We start from the raw sequence: 16,804 nt of genomic DNA, 5'->3' as shown, positions 1-16,804 counted from the left end.
CCAGCAGCCGCTCACACTGAGATCTTTGTCACAAACTGTTGGATTTCCAGCAGAAAGATGGAGACACTGCTCGCACTCTGGATCGCTCTCAGCGTCGCCGCCTCAGGTAAGAAAAATAATCTCAGCTCACCTGAAGCTTTTAAAACCGAAGGTTTGTTTCACTGAAGCTCAGGGAGAATGGAAACTGAATTTCTAGATGACAAAAACTTCTATCTCTCTTAAACTACATATGTTAAGAGATCAGTTTACACTACAGAGGAGAAAACACCTGCGGAGGGTTTTCAGGTGCAGGAGGGTCAGAAGTGTCTCATATTGTAAACTTATTGTTTTTTTCCATTATTTATTAATCTGTTGATTAAATTCTAAAATAACTGAGAAACTGTTCGGTCTATAAAACATCTGAAAACACTGAAAGGTGTCTGTCAAGCTCTCCTATACGATTGGACATGTAGTTGTCCAAGTTTAAACTCAGGCGGAGTTTGAAGTTAGTTTGAGTTATTTCTCAGTGTTCAGTGACGGAGGTGAATAATTTGTGTTTGGACAGAATATTCTGAATAATGAAGATTTGATGACTTTGTTGGACGCTGAAAGAACCAGACAGGAGATCAGCACACTGTATGAAAAGCTCCCAGTCGATCTAACTGAGATCTCCGTCAGGCATTTTTCACCATCACAAAGCAGAGCAAGCAATATTAATTATTTATTTCTAATTATTTACATTTATTATTATCTGCTTTGATATGCTGATTTCAAAAAGCCTGACAAAGATCTCTGTTAGATTGAGACGTTGCACAGTTAAAATAATTTTCATACAGTGTCCAGATCTCCTGTCTGGTTCTTGCTTCAGTTTGATTTTTTGATTCATCACCTGTAAAAGTTTTTTGAATGTTCGTACCCTCCACCCTGTTTGTTGGATACTGAACCTTTCTGATGAGTTTTGAAGGAGAAGTATAAAAGAAGACATACAAAGAAGAATCGACCACGCTGATCTGATGATTTTAACAAAGTTAAAGTTCAAAGTTCAGTTTCGTTCGTCTTTGTTTGGATGTTTAGTATTTTATTGTGTGGTTCAGATGAGTTTTTAATCACTGCACAGTGAAAACAGAATTTCAGGTTTTACACAGCTACATAAGGCCAGCCTGAAACAATGGGTCACAGCCAATCAAGACATCTGAGTGACAACAAGTGTGAACAGAGCTCAGTAAACTCTGAACAGACTAATTAACATCACAATCTGATTCAATCTGCTCTAATCCCTTCAACACCTCTAAGACTGTCCTCCTGGATGAGCTGTAGGGGTGGGGAAAAAATCAATACTGCAAATTATCGCAATATTTTTGTGTGGTAGTATCGTATCATCACACAGTGCCAAGGATCGGCTTTTTATTATAAAAACATGACAAATACATTAGCTCCTTAGCCAAAGCATTAAAGATGGCAGCTCTTCCAGAATTCTTGCCTCATAAAACACATTGTGGTTTTAAGACAGGGTTGGATAAGGGTTAATTACTGTAGATCATCTTTTCTGTAGTGAATTGAAAACGTATGAACATCTATAGAGAATTTGGCCTGTCAGGGATGGATCCTTTTTTAGATTTCTTCAAATTCGACACTACTTACTGACACATGCAGCAGACTGGAAGTAGATATGTAAACTGTTTAGAAAGGATTTTTCTGCTGACTATGGAGGGAGGGATAAAAAAGAATCCAATAGCCCAATTATACAGAGGACTTCAAGAATACGCACCAGGAAACACTATGGAAACGAAAAAGAAATGGAAATTAGAAATAAGTTTATAGTTACAGATGAAGTGTGGGAAAAAACGTGCCAGGAGGGTCACAAGCTAATAAGTAGCCCAACCTGGAGGGAGTCTCAATGGAAAACTAAAATGAGAGTATTTAAGAGCCCTCTTATGGTGACAAGATAGAGCAACACCTCTGAATTATGCTGGAGGCAGTGAAGAAAACTGGCGACCACACCCTTAGTTTTTGGGATTGTCCCAAATTGGATAAACATTGGGAGGAAACTGAGTTTAAGTAAATCATGGGGGGTGGACCTGCCTCTAGAGCCAGCAGTCTTTATACTGGGAGACACTTCAGAGGACATAGACGCTTTGATGGAAAGCACAACGGCCTCCATACTGGTGGACTTTGTGGAGTGGAATCCATACTACAGCTTCCGAGATACAACTTCTCAGATCGATGCTGTTCACATGCAACTGAAGCCATAAAAACAGATGTGTTTCTGAATGTGTAGATGTTCATGTATAGTGGTGACATAAAGACAATTGATTGCGTTTTTATTTTTTTACCTCCCTGTGTCTCCCCTCCAGAGTTAACCAACTACTGTTAAACCTTAATTAAAAGCCCGGCGTGGCTACACATTTTGACAAATAAAGGCCTGTCTCAATTAGAGGCCTGGTCTGGTTCCCAAGCAGGTAATTTTTACAGAGGTTCTTCTATAAAACCAGGTTGTTGGCTTCCCATTTAAGCTAATGTTAGTTAGCTGCTTAGATCACGCATACAAATATAAATGTTTAAACTTTTGTTAATATGGAGATGCTACATGTTGTGAGCTCGGTTAGATTCTACATAATTTCATAAATTCATTTTACTGAAACCATGAGCACCAGAGAATAATTCATTCAGATTTAGGCCTACCCGCCTGGTAAACAGGAGATGAAAAACAGAAGTGGTGACTCCCTACGTTACCTCTGAAGCGGTCATATAGTCAAATTATGTGTCCATTCCTGGATTACTCTGGAAGTTATTCAGATATGTCTGTAAGGGTCCTTCAAAAGAATCAAAAGGGTTTTTCATAAAAAATTAATCCAAGTTGTGAGGATTGTTTTAACAGGATAAAGTGCCGTAGGCAGAATAAAACGAGTGTCGTAACTCTCAATTAAATGTGATAAGACCAAAGGACTGGACGGAGGCCATCATCAAAAAGGCTCACATGTGCAGCGCACACTTCATATCAGGTTAGGGAAAAAGTATTTCCTGTTATAGGGATGAATAAGGTTATGTGTATTAAGGGTTATCATGTCCACCTCATCAGAAACTGGGGAGGGATTAAGAGGAAGATTGGATTTCTCTGCAACGCTAACTTTTTAGCACATTAGCTAACGTTAGCTTCCATAGCAAAACAAACAAGTGTGGTCCTCCTTTGTAAGATTGGTTTCCTGTGACATCATCCATCCACTGAGTGAGAGCATACGGGTCGGCCAGTCTGGTCCCGTTGGTCAGTGTTTACTTATTCAAGTAACACTGGCGGTCCCGGAGAGTGAGTGACCTGACATGGTGCGTTGGTAAATTCAGTCTGACGCTCTACACTAAAATGAGAGCCCTGTTGGTGGAAGAAACGCAGCGTTATATTTCTACATGAATGAACCAACGGTTAAGTTAATCACACATTCACTCCGCTCGGCGCTCTGCTGCTCCGTCTCCACAGACAGAGTGTCCAGAGTGCGCTCTGCCACTCTGAGAGTGCGCTGCTCTGGATAACCCAACGCTACATTCACACAGCGCTCCCAATTTATCAACGCTCCAGTTTGTGTCAGAGTGTGCTCCCACACTCACAATGAGTGTTTCTGAATGCACCACTCACATCATCTTCCTCCATCGTCTAAAACAAGACAACACAACTTGTTAGCTAGCGCTAGCTAACGTCTGTGGAGGATTGTTTTTGCCTCCAGCTAAGCCCCGCCCACCAAGAAGCGTCACACTGTTTACTGACAGTAAAAGGGTCTACATGAATCATTCATTTGATCTAACACCGATAGACGGAGCATTAGAGAGGATTACAGCACCCAGCAAACCGACAAAACGCCACTTTAACCTGTTAAAACAATCCTCAAAACTTGGCTTAATTTTTATGATATATACTTTTCATTCATTTGATCTGAGGACCCTCACAGACTAAAGAAATATGAATAATTTAGAGGGTAATAGAGGAATGGACACATAATTTGACTTTATGACTGCTTCAGATGAAGGGAGTCACCACTTGTTATTTTGTGCTGGCAATCTGAATGAATTACGGTCTTCTCTGGTGCACATGGTTTCAGTAAAATGAACTGAATGATTGAATTGTGGAGAAAATAACCGAGCTGACGATGTGAGGCATCTCCATACTCACAAATGTTTAAACATTTATATCTGTATGTGCTAGCTAAACGGCTAACTAACATTAGCTCAAGTTAGTAGTCTACCACCTGGTTTTAACATCCAAAAAAAGGTTGATAAAAATGAACTCCTGGCAACCAGACCAGGCTTCTAATTGAGACAGGCCTTTGTTTGTCAAAAAGTGAAGCCACACCAGGCTAGTGCAAGAGACTGGGCTTTTAACTGAAGTTTTACAGAATTCTCATTATATCATATTCTGCTGGTTCTCTAAAATATTGGGAGAAGGTACAAAATATTCACGACAGTTTCTCAGTTGTAGTTTATCTTCAATGTCTTATTTTATTCAAACAGTCCAAAAAACAGTGAAACGGGCGGCACAGTGATAGAGTGGTTACCGTTGTCGCCTCACAGCCAGAGGGTTTCTGGTTCGAACCCTGGGTGGGGAGCCCTTCTGTGCAGAGTTTGCATGTTCTCCCTGTGTCAGCGTGGGTTTCCTCCAGGTGCTCTGACATGTTCTCCCTGTGTCAGCGTGGGTTTCCTCCAGGTGCTCCAGCTTCCTCCCACAGTCCAAAGACATGCAGGTTAATTGGTGACTCTAAATTGTCCATAGGTGTGAATGTGAGTGTGAATGGTTGTCTGTCTCTATGTGTCAGCCCTGTGATAGTCTGGTGACCTGTCCAGGGTGAACCCTGCCTCTCACCCAGTGTCAGCTGGGATAGGCTCCACCCCCTGCGACCCCTAGCGGGATAAACGGTTACGGGAATGGTACCAAATATCCACGACAGTTTCTCAGTTGTAGTTTATCTTCAATGTCTTATTTTGTTCAACAAACAGCCCAAACAGTGAAACAAAACAGAAACATCTGAGACACTCTGCCTGATTCAACAAATACAGTTAATAATCGATTATCAGAATGTTGAATATTAACTAATTTTATTAATAATAAATATTTTTTCTTCTTCTTCTCATTCTTTAGTGTCTTCTCACGAGTTCCATGACCCAACAACCACCTCACCATCATTTAACAGCAATGATGACATTTTTGGCAACGCCACTGACCTCACATCAACATCACCTGCACCTGCCACAGCCACCCCATCTGATCCTGACCTCATCATGTTCAACAACAGCTGTAACCACACAGAGGAGGCTTACGTCGACATGCACGACATGCATGACATGCATGACATGCACGACATGCACGAGGTGCACGACATGCACGAGGTGCACAACATGCATGATGAAAACGCCTCCGAAAACACTGCCAGTGAAACAATCTCAATACAAAACATAACAACAATCCACTATAGCGTGATAAAAACTTTTCCAAACGGCACTGAACACATAACAAACAGAACCACTGTCATCTCGTTGACGCCAGACATCATAAACAATGAAACGGTTTTCTTCGGCGACAACGCTCCCATACACTCTTCTTCTTCATCTTCATCCGTCATGACAAACACAGACAACAGCGCAAACCATGAAACAGTTTCCTCCAACAACAACGTTCGCGTCGACTCTTCATCTTCATCCAGCGCATCAAACACCGGAAATATCGCAAACCACGAAATATTTTCCTTCAGCAACAACACTCACGTCCACTTTTCGTCTTCATCGTCATCCAGTGCGTCAAACACTGAAAACAACGCACACCACGGAACAGTTTCCTTCAGCAACAGCAATCACGTCCAGTCTTCGTCTTCATCTTCATCCAGCGCGTCAAACACCGAAAACATCGCAAACCACGGAATAGTTTCCTTCAGCAACAGCAATCACGTCCAGTCTTCATCTTCATCCAGCGCGTCAAACACCGAAAACATCGCAAACCACGAAACGGTTTCCTTAAGCAACAGCAATCACGTCCAGTCTTCATCTTCATCCAGCGCGTCAAACACCGAAAACATCGCAAACCACGGAACAGTTTCCTTCAGCAGCAACAACAATAACGTCCAGTCTTCATCTTCATCTGACGCGTCAAACACCGAAAACATCGCAAACCACGAAACAGTTTCCTTCAGCAACAACAATCACGTCCAGTCTTCGTCTTCATCTTCATCTGACGCGTCAAACACCGAAAACATCGCAAACCACGAAACAGTTTCCTTCAGCAACAACAATCACGTCCAGTCTTCATCTTCATCTTCATCCAGCGCGTCAAACACTGATAACACCAGACTCAATGGAGAAGTTACCCTTAGCAACAACACTAACAATGTCCACTCTATAACCACTGTATCAAACACCAACAACACCGGAAACACTGCACATGATGACACAGCTCCCCCCAGCAACACCGCTCACAACAACTCTACATCCACTGCCTCAAACACCGGAACAGTTTCCACCAGCGACAGCACTGACGACCACTCTTCATCCACCTCCTCAAACACTGAAAACACACCACATGATGAAACAGCTCCCACCAGCAACACCGCTCACAACAACTCTACATCCACTGCCTCAAATACCGAAACAGTTTCCACCAGCAACAACACTAACGTCCACTCTTCATCCACCTCCTCAAACACTGAAAACACCTCAAACCATGCAACAGCTTCCCCCGGGACCGAGACTCACAACTCTACATCCACTGGAACGACGTCTAATGATACCACGGCAACAGGAAGTGGTGCCACAACAGCCAGCGGCACACCAGGTTCCACAAATAACACAACCACGTCGCAGAGTGCGACCTCAGCCCGCAGCGGCGTACCTGGGTGGGCGATCGCTCTGCTGGTCCTAGCTGCTGTGGCTCTGCTGCTGCTGTTCCTGCTGCTCTGCGGACTGGTGAGTCACATACACGAGGTTCCCACACATCTTCATGGACAAAATTTCAATTTCAGACTTTTCAAGGATGTAAAATAAAATTTCCATGGCCATTCACAACTTAATCAGAACAGAACTATATATTATACTTTACTCCAGATGTCCATGATACTGTAATAAGAGTCGGCAGATACAGAGCAGTACAGCTCCCAGAGTCGGGGAGTTCGGTCGACAGGTCGGTCGGCCCATTGATGATTTTCTTTGTTTGTTTTTTTAAAGAATCAGTCTCCAGCTGATCCCTTGTTTTCAAAGTGCTTACATCAGTTTCACTTTCCATGCACTGCACTAGCTGCTGGCTTGTCATGTTAGCGTAGTGTCAGCACACCTGGGGAAACCGCTGTTAGCATTCCTGTTACACTGACTCATGCTAACGATACAAACAACATCTGTTCTTCCTCTGCAGCTGGTTTGGTGCTGCTGCTTCAGGAAGCGCCACAAAGAAAGTCCCTACGACCACATGGCCAGCAGAGACGACATCCCTCTGTACACCACACATGGCCGCTTCGATGGTCCCATTGGAAAACCGTACGTAAGTCATCACTATACAACATCTATGAGGACACATCAAAACGATAATGTCCTCAGAAAGGGACATCACAACACTGATGTCCTCACAAATATGCTAATGACCTCACAAAGACACATCACAATCATAATGTCCTCGAAAAGGGACATCATAATGTAAATGTCCTCACAAAGACAGAAAACTATGCTAATGTCCTCGGAAAGGGACATCGCAAGGATAATGTCCTTACAAAGACACGTCACATCACATGCTAACAAAGACATAACGATGCACAACTGTCCTCACAAAACAAATTATATTTAAAAAAAAAAAAAAAAGCCTGTCTGATTTTAATAAGCAAAATGTTCCACAGTCTCCCGATCATTTAATGATTTAAAGGTGATCAGAAAAATTTTAAAATCAATTATCCTTAAAATTCAGAACATAACAGACAGCCCGTGTGGGCTAGTTGGCTAGCATGGGACCCATGTCTTCATATGACAGAGAACAAACCAAAATGTCCTCACAAGGACACATCACAATGCTAATGTCCTCACAGTGGTGTGTCAGGATCTGGTCCTCACAACCACAGTTAAACCTCTCTGACACACACACGGGGCAGACAGTGTGTTGGTTGTGTCTTTGTGTGCTGTAATGTGACGCCTGGGAAAGAGTCTCGTCCTGCAGCAGGACAGAGTTCATCCATTTACATTAATGCAGTCACAGTGTTTCATCTGTTCCAACAGAACCAGCAGAGATTCGAGCTGTCAGTCAGTCTGCAGACGGACATTTACAGGACTGACGGCTCGTTTATTACCATGAAAATACAACACAACACTGACCAGTTTTTGAGCTACAAAAGAAAAAACATGTGTATTTGAGTTGTGTGAACTAAACTAACCTAAACAACACAACATAAACACATCTTTGACGTGGACGTGTGTGTTGCAGAGCTGCTGCTTCAGACATCCCGTGTGTCCTGAACACAGGGTGACGTCTGTTGTATCTAAATGGGTGTGCGTTGGCTTGGAAAGGTTATTGTTAATAGTTATTAAGCTGTTTGTATTTTAATGAGTCAACATTGACACAGGAGACATGGAGAACTAATGGCAACACCTAACTGTAATGTGATTGTCACTATGACAACACAGAAATGGACAAACAATGGGTGTCAGCGGGCGTGAGAATAAGTGTTTATTAACTTAAAATAGCAATTTACCTTAGCTTTTGTTAGCGCACACTGTGAGCGAACTCAGACCTATTCACACATTAGTAAATCATTACTGCCTCTGGTTAGATGTTCAGACTGTAGTGTTTTCATAACTGGCACTAACTGCTTTTTGTATTCTCCAAGACATGTATATATTTACAGAGGAAAAATTACCCGCTTATTTAAGTTATTGTTGATAAGAACCTGTGAGTAACATCTCAGTTTCATCTTTTATTCCCCTCATTGTGTTTCCCAACTCTTTATAGAGGGTTTCTAACAACTAAAGGCCGAGTTTAATGAAAAGAACATTAAGTTTTATTTGATAAACCAGTCAGAGTTCACACAGTTTTTTCTCAGTTAGGAAGATGATAAAGGTTCAAGATGTGTTGAGCTCAGCTCGGCACAAACACTGGGAGAGAGGGGAAACTGTTCACTTTTCATCAAAAGTGAAAAACACCTCCAAACAATAAACATTTCCTAACGGTCAAACTGTTTTTTTTTTCTTATGGTGTATGTGTCGTCTACATCAGCACTCTGCACTCGGTGCTAATTCTGTTATTCATCTCTTCCAGGATCAACGCATGAATACCAGGACGGCGACATACACGGTCAACGCATAGTGGCGGAGACGAGACGACCGACACGTGACAAAAATCACATCAAACACTTTAACACAGAACACTTTCTTTACGGTTTTCGGGTTTTTTTTATTTGTAACCTTGTTTCATTTTAATAAACGTGTGACTCAGTTATAATTCAGCTCATAGCTGCTTTTATTTATTGTCTGTGAAGCACTGTGGGGTGCTGTATTTAAATACTAATAAACTTTTATTGTTAAGAAAACACTACGAACTGTATCGTTCTTACTACTTTCAAAAATCATAATATACTAATTGTTATATTTTGTTCATCTTATCAAAAACTTGATAAACTGCCTGATAGAGACTGTATCAACTTCTCATGCTATTATTCTTTTTCATATTATAAATTTGGATAGTAAAACAACAGAAAACTAAATTTACACTGACTTTATGTTTTACTACTTCATAACACTTGACTATGATATAAAAGTTACTGGTGAGACTGTTAAGTATTTCCTTTATATTTTCATGTTTTAGACATTGTCACCTGTATTACTGGATCACATCAACTATTATCATTTTGGATTTTTTTTCTTTATTAAAGATAACTGCCCTGCTTTACGTGCTACTAATGTTAATAATCAGAATTCCTCTTCACACTGGGTACATCTTAAAAACATATTGTTTTACCAAAAAAGTTTTATATACTCTCTTATCATATTAACAATATTACAGTATTTTTAAACTTTAATAGCAAGTTTTACTACTTCGTAATAGTAAACCCTAACCCTTCAGTTGTAATAATAATAATAATAATAATAATAATAAATCAGAGTTACAAAGTGCTTTCCATGTCAACAATTAAAACAGAAAAGACATAAACAACTTTTAAAAGAACTTTTAATAGATTGAATGTCTTTTGAAAAATGTTCAATAAAAAATAATTCATTATTTCGTTTTACCACTGTAACCACTTGTATTTTTCTGTTTTCTTTTTAATTTGTTATAATTTTGTCATTTATTTAAGCAATAAGTACATCTTAAAAAAAGAAAAATATAAGACAAAAAAGTTAATATACTCTATTATATAAACAATATTACTGTATTCTTAAACTTTCTTTTATATCAGCTGTATTAATATTGTCACTACCAAATATCTGTTTATATTTTAGCATCTGAATAATTATTAATTATCATATTTATCTAAAATATCATTATAAATATTTTGACATCACAGTGAGTTACTGTTGTAATTATATGCTTATTTTATTTTTGTTTTTCAAGTGTTAGATAACTGACCCTGCTATAACTGACACTGATACTAATAATCATATTTCCATTGACTGGCTCTGCTCATCTACTGAATGTCTTTTAAAAAAAACCTTTCAAGACAAAAAATGCTTTAAAAATGATGTATTCGATCTTTCATATTACCACTTAAGTTATATTTTCCTATTTTATTCTTCTACTACTATCATACATTATTTGAGATAATACTGTCACAGATATTAATGTTTTTATTACATTTTTCAGATGTTTTTTTTTTTTTTTACATTATATTTAATTATATTTGTAGTCATTATTAAATGTTCACTCTGACTTAACATTGTGTTTAATATAAAACTCAACTGTTAGGACTTTAATCGTGTATTTACTGTGAAACGTGTGAGAACAGAGTTACTGTATCTGCCAGTGATGTTAATAATCAGTTTCATTTCAGGGGAATTTTTTGAATCATGTTTTGTCTCAGGGCGGCACGGTGGTGTGGTGGTTAGCACTCTCGCCTCACAGCAAGAGGGTTGCCAGTTCGATCCCGGGCGTGGGAGCCCTTCTGTGCGGAGTTTGCATGTTCTCCCCGTGTCAGTGTGGGTTTCCTCCAGGTGCTCCAGCTTCCTCCCACAGTCCAAAGACATGCAGGTTAACTGGTGACTCTAAATTGTCCGTAGGTGTGAATGTGAGTGTGAATGGTTGTCTGTCTCTATGTGTCAGCCCTGCGATAGTCTGGTGACCTGTCCAGGGTGAACCCTGCCTCTCACCCAGTGTCAGCTGGGATAGGCTCCACCCCCCCGCGACCCTCAAGAGGATGAAGCGGTTAGAAGATGAATGAATGTTTTGTCTCAAACACTTGAGGATACAATAAAATGCTTAAGACTATATTCTCTTTTAAAGGAATAATTCACCCACGTAATGACCATTTGTAATTTTTAATCAGTCACATCATGTTACCTTTAATTCATGAAGAACTTGTATTTTTCTCATGCCTCCATGGAAAACCATGAACATATTGATTTATTGATCAAATGGGAAGATGATTAACATCAGCAAAACTATATCACAACATCTGTTTACAAACTCTCACACAACTCCTGCAGAATAATCCAGGTCTCATTTATCTAGTCATGTGCTCAGTGCTTCCCAAACAGATGCATTTTCACTTACAGTATAAAACTGAACTGAAAATGAAATTTATCTACGCTCTCTTCAAATCCAGACTCCAACAGTAAGATTTTTTTCTTTTGTTAGCAACAATGCATGTGTCTGCCGTGAGTTGTTTGAGAGTTTGTAAATTGATGTTTTAATATAGTTTTGCTGTTGTTTAGCGTGGTTCCTTATTGATCTGTTTTACATGCAGGCATGTAAAAACAGTTTTCTATACGAATTAAAGATGACTGATTAATTTACAAACAGTAATTTTTTGGGTAAAATATTCCTTTGATATACTGTCAATATTAAAACATCTTCCTGATTTAAAATGTGTTGTGATATTGTCACGACTACTACTGTACTGTATTATAAATTAGCAATAATTATACCCATTATTATATATTTAATTCTTTAAAAAAAAACATATCTTTATGTTTGATTCTATTATTGTGTCTAATAAAATGCTTAATATCATGCAATAATCCCTCATATGGCCATTGTTAATATTTTCGATAATACTGCGACAACTAAATCTGTTTATTGAATACTATCAGATATTTTATTTTAGAATCATAATTATATTAGTCATAAAACAGTCACACTGACTTAACGTTAAATTTGATAGAAAAACTCAACTGTTACAACTTTAAATATGTTTTATATCTTCAAGTTTGAGATTATAGCTATAACTGCTATTTATAATAATTAATCTCAAACCCCTGATGCAAAAAAATGCTTTATATAACACTATATCAAAGGGGCTCTGAGAGATATTCAGAGCGTGAGTTGACTGCACTCGGTTCTCAACATGAAGGTGGATGAGCTGGGCTCGCGCTAACCATGGATGTATAAAGAGAGCTGGACACAGCACTGGCAGCGCTGTTTTAGACGCGCGCATGAGCGAGTTCAAGAGCCACCGTTTTGAGCCCAGTTCAGACCAAAGATTTAGGACGAGACGCCGTGTGCCTGAACTGCTTCCTTTAAATTTGCTGTGATGTTGTCACTTTGATTACAGTTCAGAATATATTTTTGATTTACAATAATCACACCAATGATGTTATCAGTAATTAAAGACATTACATGTTGCTACGTTTGATTCTATAGATGTGTTTCATACAATGTGCAACATCCTGCTATGATCCCTTATATTACCACTGTTAATATCTGAGATACTATATTATATATTACTGTCACTGACACTGACCTGACCTTATGTTTGATTACTATTATTTCATGTTTTTATTTTAATAAATACATATAGTCAAGTCAGGATTTATTTCTAGAGCATATTTAAAACGCCGGCAGTCGACCAAAGTGCTGCACATAGGTGGGTACAGAGTTAAAACAATATCAATAATAAAAATAGAATACATGTAGAAAACAACGATGAGAAAACAGTGCAAACATTAAAATAGCAATTTAAAAACAAAAATAAAACAAAACAAAAAACACCTGAGGTCATCGTGGTCAGGCTGAATGATGGAAGAGAAAGGTTTTAGGGAGGCTTTAGGGACTGGGAAGATTGAATGTGAAGTGGGAGGCTGCTCCAGAGCCTGGGGGCAGCCACTGCGAAGGCTCTGTCACCTCAAGACTTTAGTCTGGTTTTTGGCACCACCAACAGTAGTTGGTCCGAAGACCTTAAGGTTGTGGTTGGGGTGTGGCGCAGAAGGAGCTCAGAGAGGTACATATATCTATATATCTATCTATATCTGGATCTATATATTTTCTTTTGAGCGTGTTGCCCCAGCAGCAGTCGTCACTACTGTTAATAGTCATATTTCAGTTTGGCAGCAGCACCAGCGTCCCAGTTTGTTCTGTATTGTGTTTGAAGCAGGAACTTTCCCGTCTGAAAGTGGATCCTCATCGAGGCAGGCGTGATTCTCAAGTCCAGGTTTATTTTTTCATCACAAAGAGCTTTACAAAGACAGAAAGAGAAGAAGAGGTGTGGAGCGAGGCGGAGCAGCTGAGGAATTTATGAAGTCAGGTGTGTTAGATATGAGAGTGATGGAGCTGATATCAACATAAAGAGACTGGGCCGGGCTCCGTCCAGCGGCTCAATGCATCACTCAGAGCACTGAGAGACACCGGCAACATGGCTGAAACTCCCACTCATCTGAGGGCTTTTATTTTTCATTTTTGTTCAGTCATTTTTTGTGAAAAAATATTGTTATGTAACACAAGTTTTTTAATTCAGTAAGATCAGGTTTAATCTCTGATTTCATTCAGCTGCCTCCAGCACATTTTCAGTGTTTCCTGTTTCAATATCTCATTCCATATTTAATACTCATGTCTTGGTCCTCCTGTAAAACCTGCTGAATCACTGCTGCACACTAATGTAATGCTGACAGTTTAATCAGCCGTCTCTGATGTCTGACAGTATTAAAGAAAAAAAAACAGTAAAAACAGTTTTTTTTCTTGGGAGATTTCAGAATAAATGTTTTAATAAGGCGGTGATTGAGGAGGAATGTGAACTGAAATAAAAGATGATATAAACTTTTTCACAGTAGACATTTTGAATGAATTAAAATAAACACATTCTCACTGACTGATGAATTGGCGCTGGTTATTTATATTATTGTGGCATATTGATCATGAATACAGTCCATCTGGTGCTGGTTTCGTTTCATCACTGTAGCCAGTATCTCACTATCACTATCCTCATTCAGATTTTAAGAAGCTACAAATTATATTCAGCCACAACATAAGTCTGAAAAGCTGCAAATCAGAACGGAAGTTGTTGACTAGAGATGATACGCCGTCTCATGGCGGTCACTTCCTGTCGACGTTACAGATCAGAAGCACAGAGAGTCGTTGACTAGAGATGATACGCCGTCTCATGGTGGTCACTTCCTGTCAGCGTTACAGATCAGAAGCACAGAGAGTCGTTGACTAGAGATGATACGCCGTCTCATGGCGGTCACTTCCTGTCAGCGTTACAGATCAGAAGCACAGAGAGTCGTTGACTAGAGATGATACGCCGTCTCATGGCGGTCACTTCCTGTCGACGTTACAGATCAGAAGCACAGAGAGTCGTTGACTAGAGATGATACGCCGTCTCATGGCGGTCACTTCCTGTCAACGTTACAGATCAGAAGCACAGAAAGTCGTTGGCTAGAGATGATACGCCGTCTCATGGCGGTCACTTCCTGTCAACGTTACAGATCAGAAGCACAGAGAGTCGTTGACTAGAGATGATACGCCGTCTCATGGTGGTCACTTCCTGTCAACGTTAGGAAAGCGTTCCAACAGCATGGCTTCATAGTGACAGAGGGCAGGTACCAGACTGACCTGCCTACAGTCCACACCTGTCTCCGACTGAACATGTGTAGAACATGATGAAGTGCAACATACGACAGCGTCGACCCTGGACTGTTGAGACACCACAACTTTAACCTCTCTAACCCCACAGGACGCCAACATCCTCACTCCCCCCCTCCTCTGTTAAATGGTATCTCCCAGGCGCACTACATCATCAAACCATGTGATGTCGAAAATAACATTGTTTTTCTTTTATTTCTTATGTATTTCACACCAGAGCAGCCTGAACACACAAAGTCCAACATCACGATGAGTGGTGACAAGTCATGTCATGCCGTTTGTCGACAGGAAAAGTTAAAGGATTACTCGCGATCTTATGTGGAGCCACTAGTGGGGACGTAGCTGGTTTATAAAAGGTAAGAGTCTCACTCCTACCACTATTTTTGGCTGAGATATACCGTCTAGAAAGTGGGATCATAACTTTCACGTTTCATATGGCTTTATTTGGTGATATTTTATGGTGTTTCTGTGTCATAAACAACATCAGCTATCATAATCACACCTGATTCAAATAAGGTACAATGTTTGAAGCTGGCTGAGTGTTGTTTGATCACTGATAGTACTGTTTTGAAGCAGAGTGACCGACTTGTCATTTGGAGCTCCGCCTGGATCTTTTCATGGTAAAAACACTGTAGAATGGTCATACTTTGAGCAGTCTTCTTCAAATTTGAAACAAGTGTTCATTGATAGTGTGCCTACAGCCCCACAGTGCCATTTACCTGCTCAGATGAAGCCACAGACAGTTATTCATCCTGAAACACATTTTTTATTTTATTTTAGGCAAAATGTTCAATTTTTTACTGACTTCAGAGGCCCATTACTCTGTCTCTGTATCACCTAGAGTGTTTCTGACACTTTCACAAGAAACTTCAGAGAGTTTTCTTTCTGGCAAGACCTCATGCATGCATGTAGTCAGAGCGGTTCAGAAGCTACAGACATTTTAATTTGAATATGTCATTTTTTTGGCATTTTTGCTACAAAATGGGGTGGAGTACAAGAATTAACAGTTGTGTCCTCAGTTCCCAAAAACTTACTGAGTATTGTTTAAAGAAAACATGATGTCACACAGAGATTTACATGCTCCTGTCAAATTCAGAATGAGTGTCTATTTACAAAAAACAATACAGTTTATCAGTTTGAACATTAAATTCTTTGTACTGTATTCTATTGAAAATAGGTCAAAAAGGATTTGTAAATCACTGAATTCTGTTTTTATTTTTGTTGTTCACAGTGTCTCACCTTACTTGGATCTGAGGTTACTGAATATATTTTCCTTCAAACCCATCAGATGCTTTGCGTGTTTATTTCATTGGTGCCAAGTGTTTGCAGGCAATTTCCATCACGCTTGTCAAACACAGGTGGAACTACTAACATTATTATTTACTTTATTATTGTATCAAATTACTATAATTGCTGGAACAGAGACACCATTGATATTATTGGCTCCACCTGACCTTTTGTGTTGACAATTCATAATGACCCTATAAAGTTTCACTCAATTAGGTCAAACTTTCCTTTTTCCTTGTGTGTGTCCCTTTGTATCGTTCTGTGTCTCTTCTCTTTAGTCAGAGGTTTGTGCAAGTCTGTGAACGCAGCACCGCCTGAACTCTTCATGAGGATGTTTTTTCCTCAGCATCAGTTTGTGGAGTTTAAGTCGAGGGGTGGATAATCGATCAGTTGATCTGGTCACAGCTGATCAGATCAGATCAATGGATGAGAGGAGCAGCTGCTGCAGAGGCGAGTGGATAGAAACTTTTAGATGGGAAATGAATGGTTAAGGTTCACGTTCACTGCTCCTGGCGTTTTGCTGGT

The 16,804-nt window shown here is 39.7% G+C and overlaps 1 protein-coding gene across 2 annotated transcripts; it reads left to right on the top strand.

The window, feature by feature from the left end:
• LOC125892996 (uncharacterized protein DDB_G0271670) lies at nucleotides 1-9,462 on the top strand. Of its 2 annotated transcripts, none has more exons than XM_049583399.1 (4): nucleotides 1-106; nucleotides 5,102-6,915; nucleotides 7,358-7,479; nucleotides 9,242-9,462. In XM_049583399.1, exons 1-4 carry the CDS (start codon nucleotides 58-60, stop codon nucleotides 9,252-9,254), a joined length of 1,998 nt encoding a protein of 665 aa, XP_049439356.1. In that variant the 5' UTR covers nucleotides 1-57; the 3' UTR covers nucleotides 9,255-9,462. The 2 variants fall into 2 exon arrangements, with proteins under 2 accessions (XP_049439356.1, XP_049439355.1); XM_049583398.1 differs by having other exon boundaries at nucleotides 7,358-7,483.
• Nucleotides 9,463-16,804: the final 7,342 nt, after the last annotated feature.

This window comes from Epinephelus fuscoguttatus, linkage group LG8 (assembly GCF_011397635.1).
Source record: "Epinephelus fuscoguttatus linkage group LG8, E.fuscoguttatus.final_Chr_v1".
Lineage (NCBI taxonomy): Eukaryota > Metazoa > Chordata > Actinopteri > Perciformes > Serranidae > Epinephelus > Epinephelus fuscoguttatus.
Note: the sequence above shows the minus strand (reverse complement) of the source record. Positions and strands in the feature narration are given on the sequence as shown.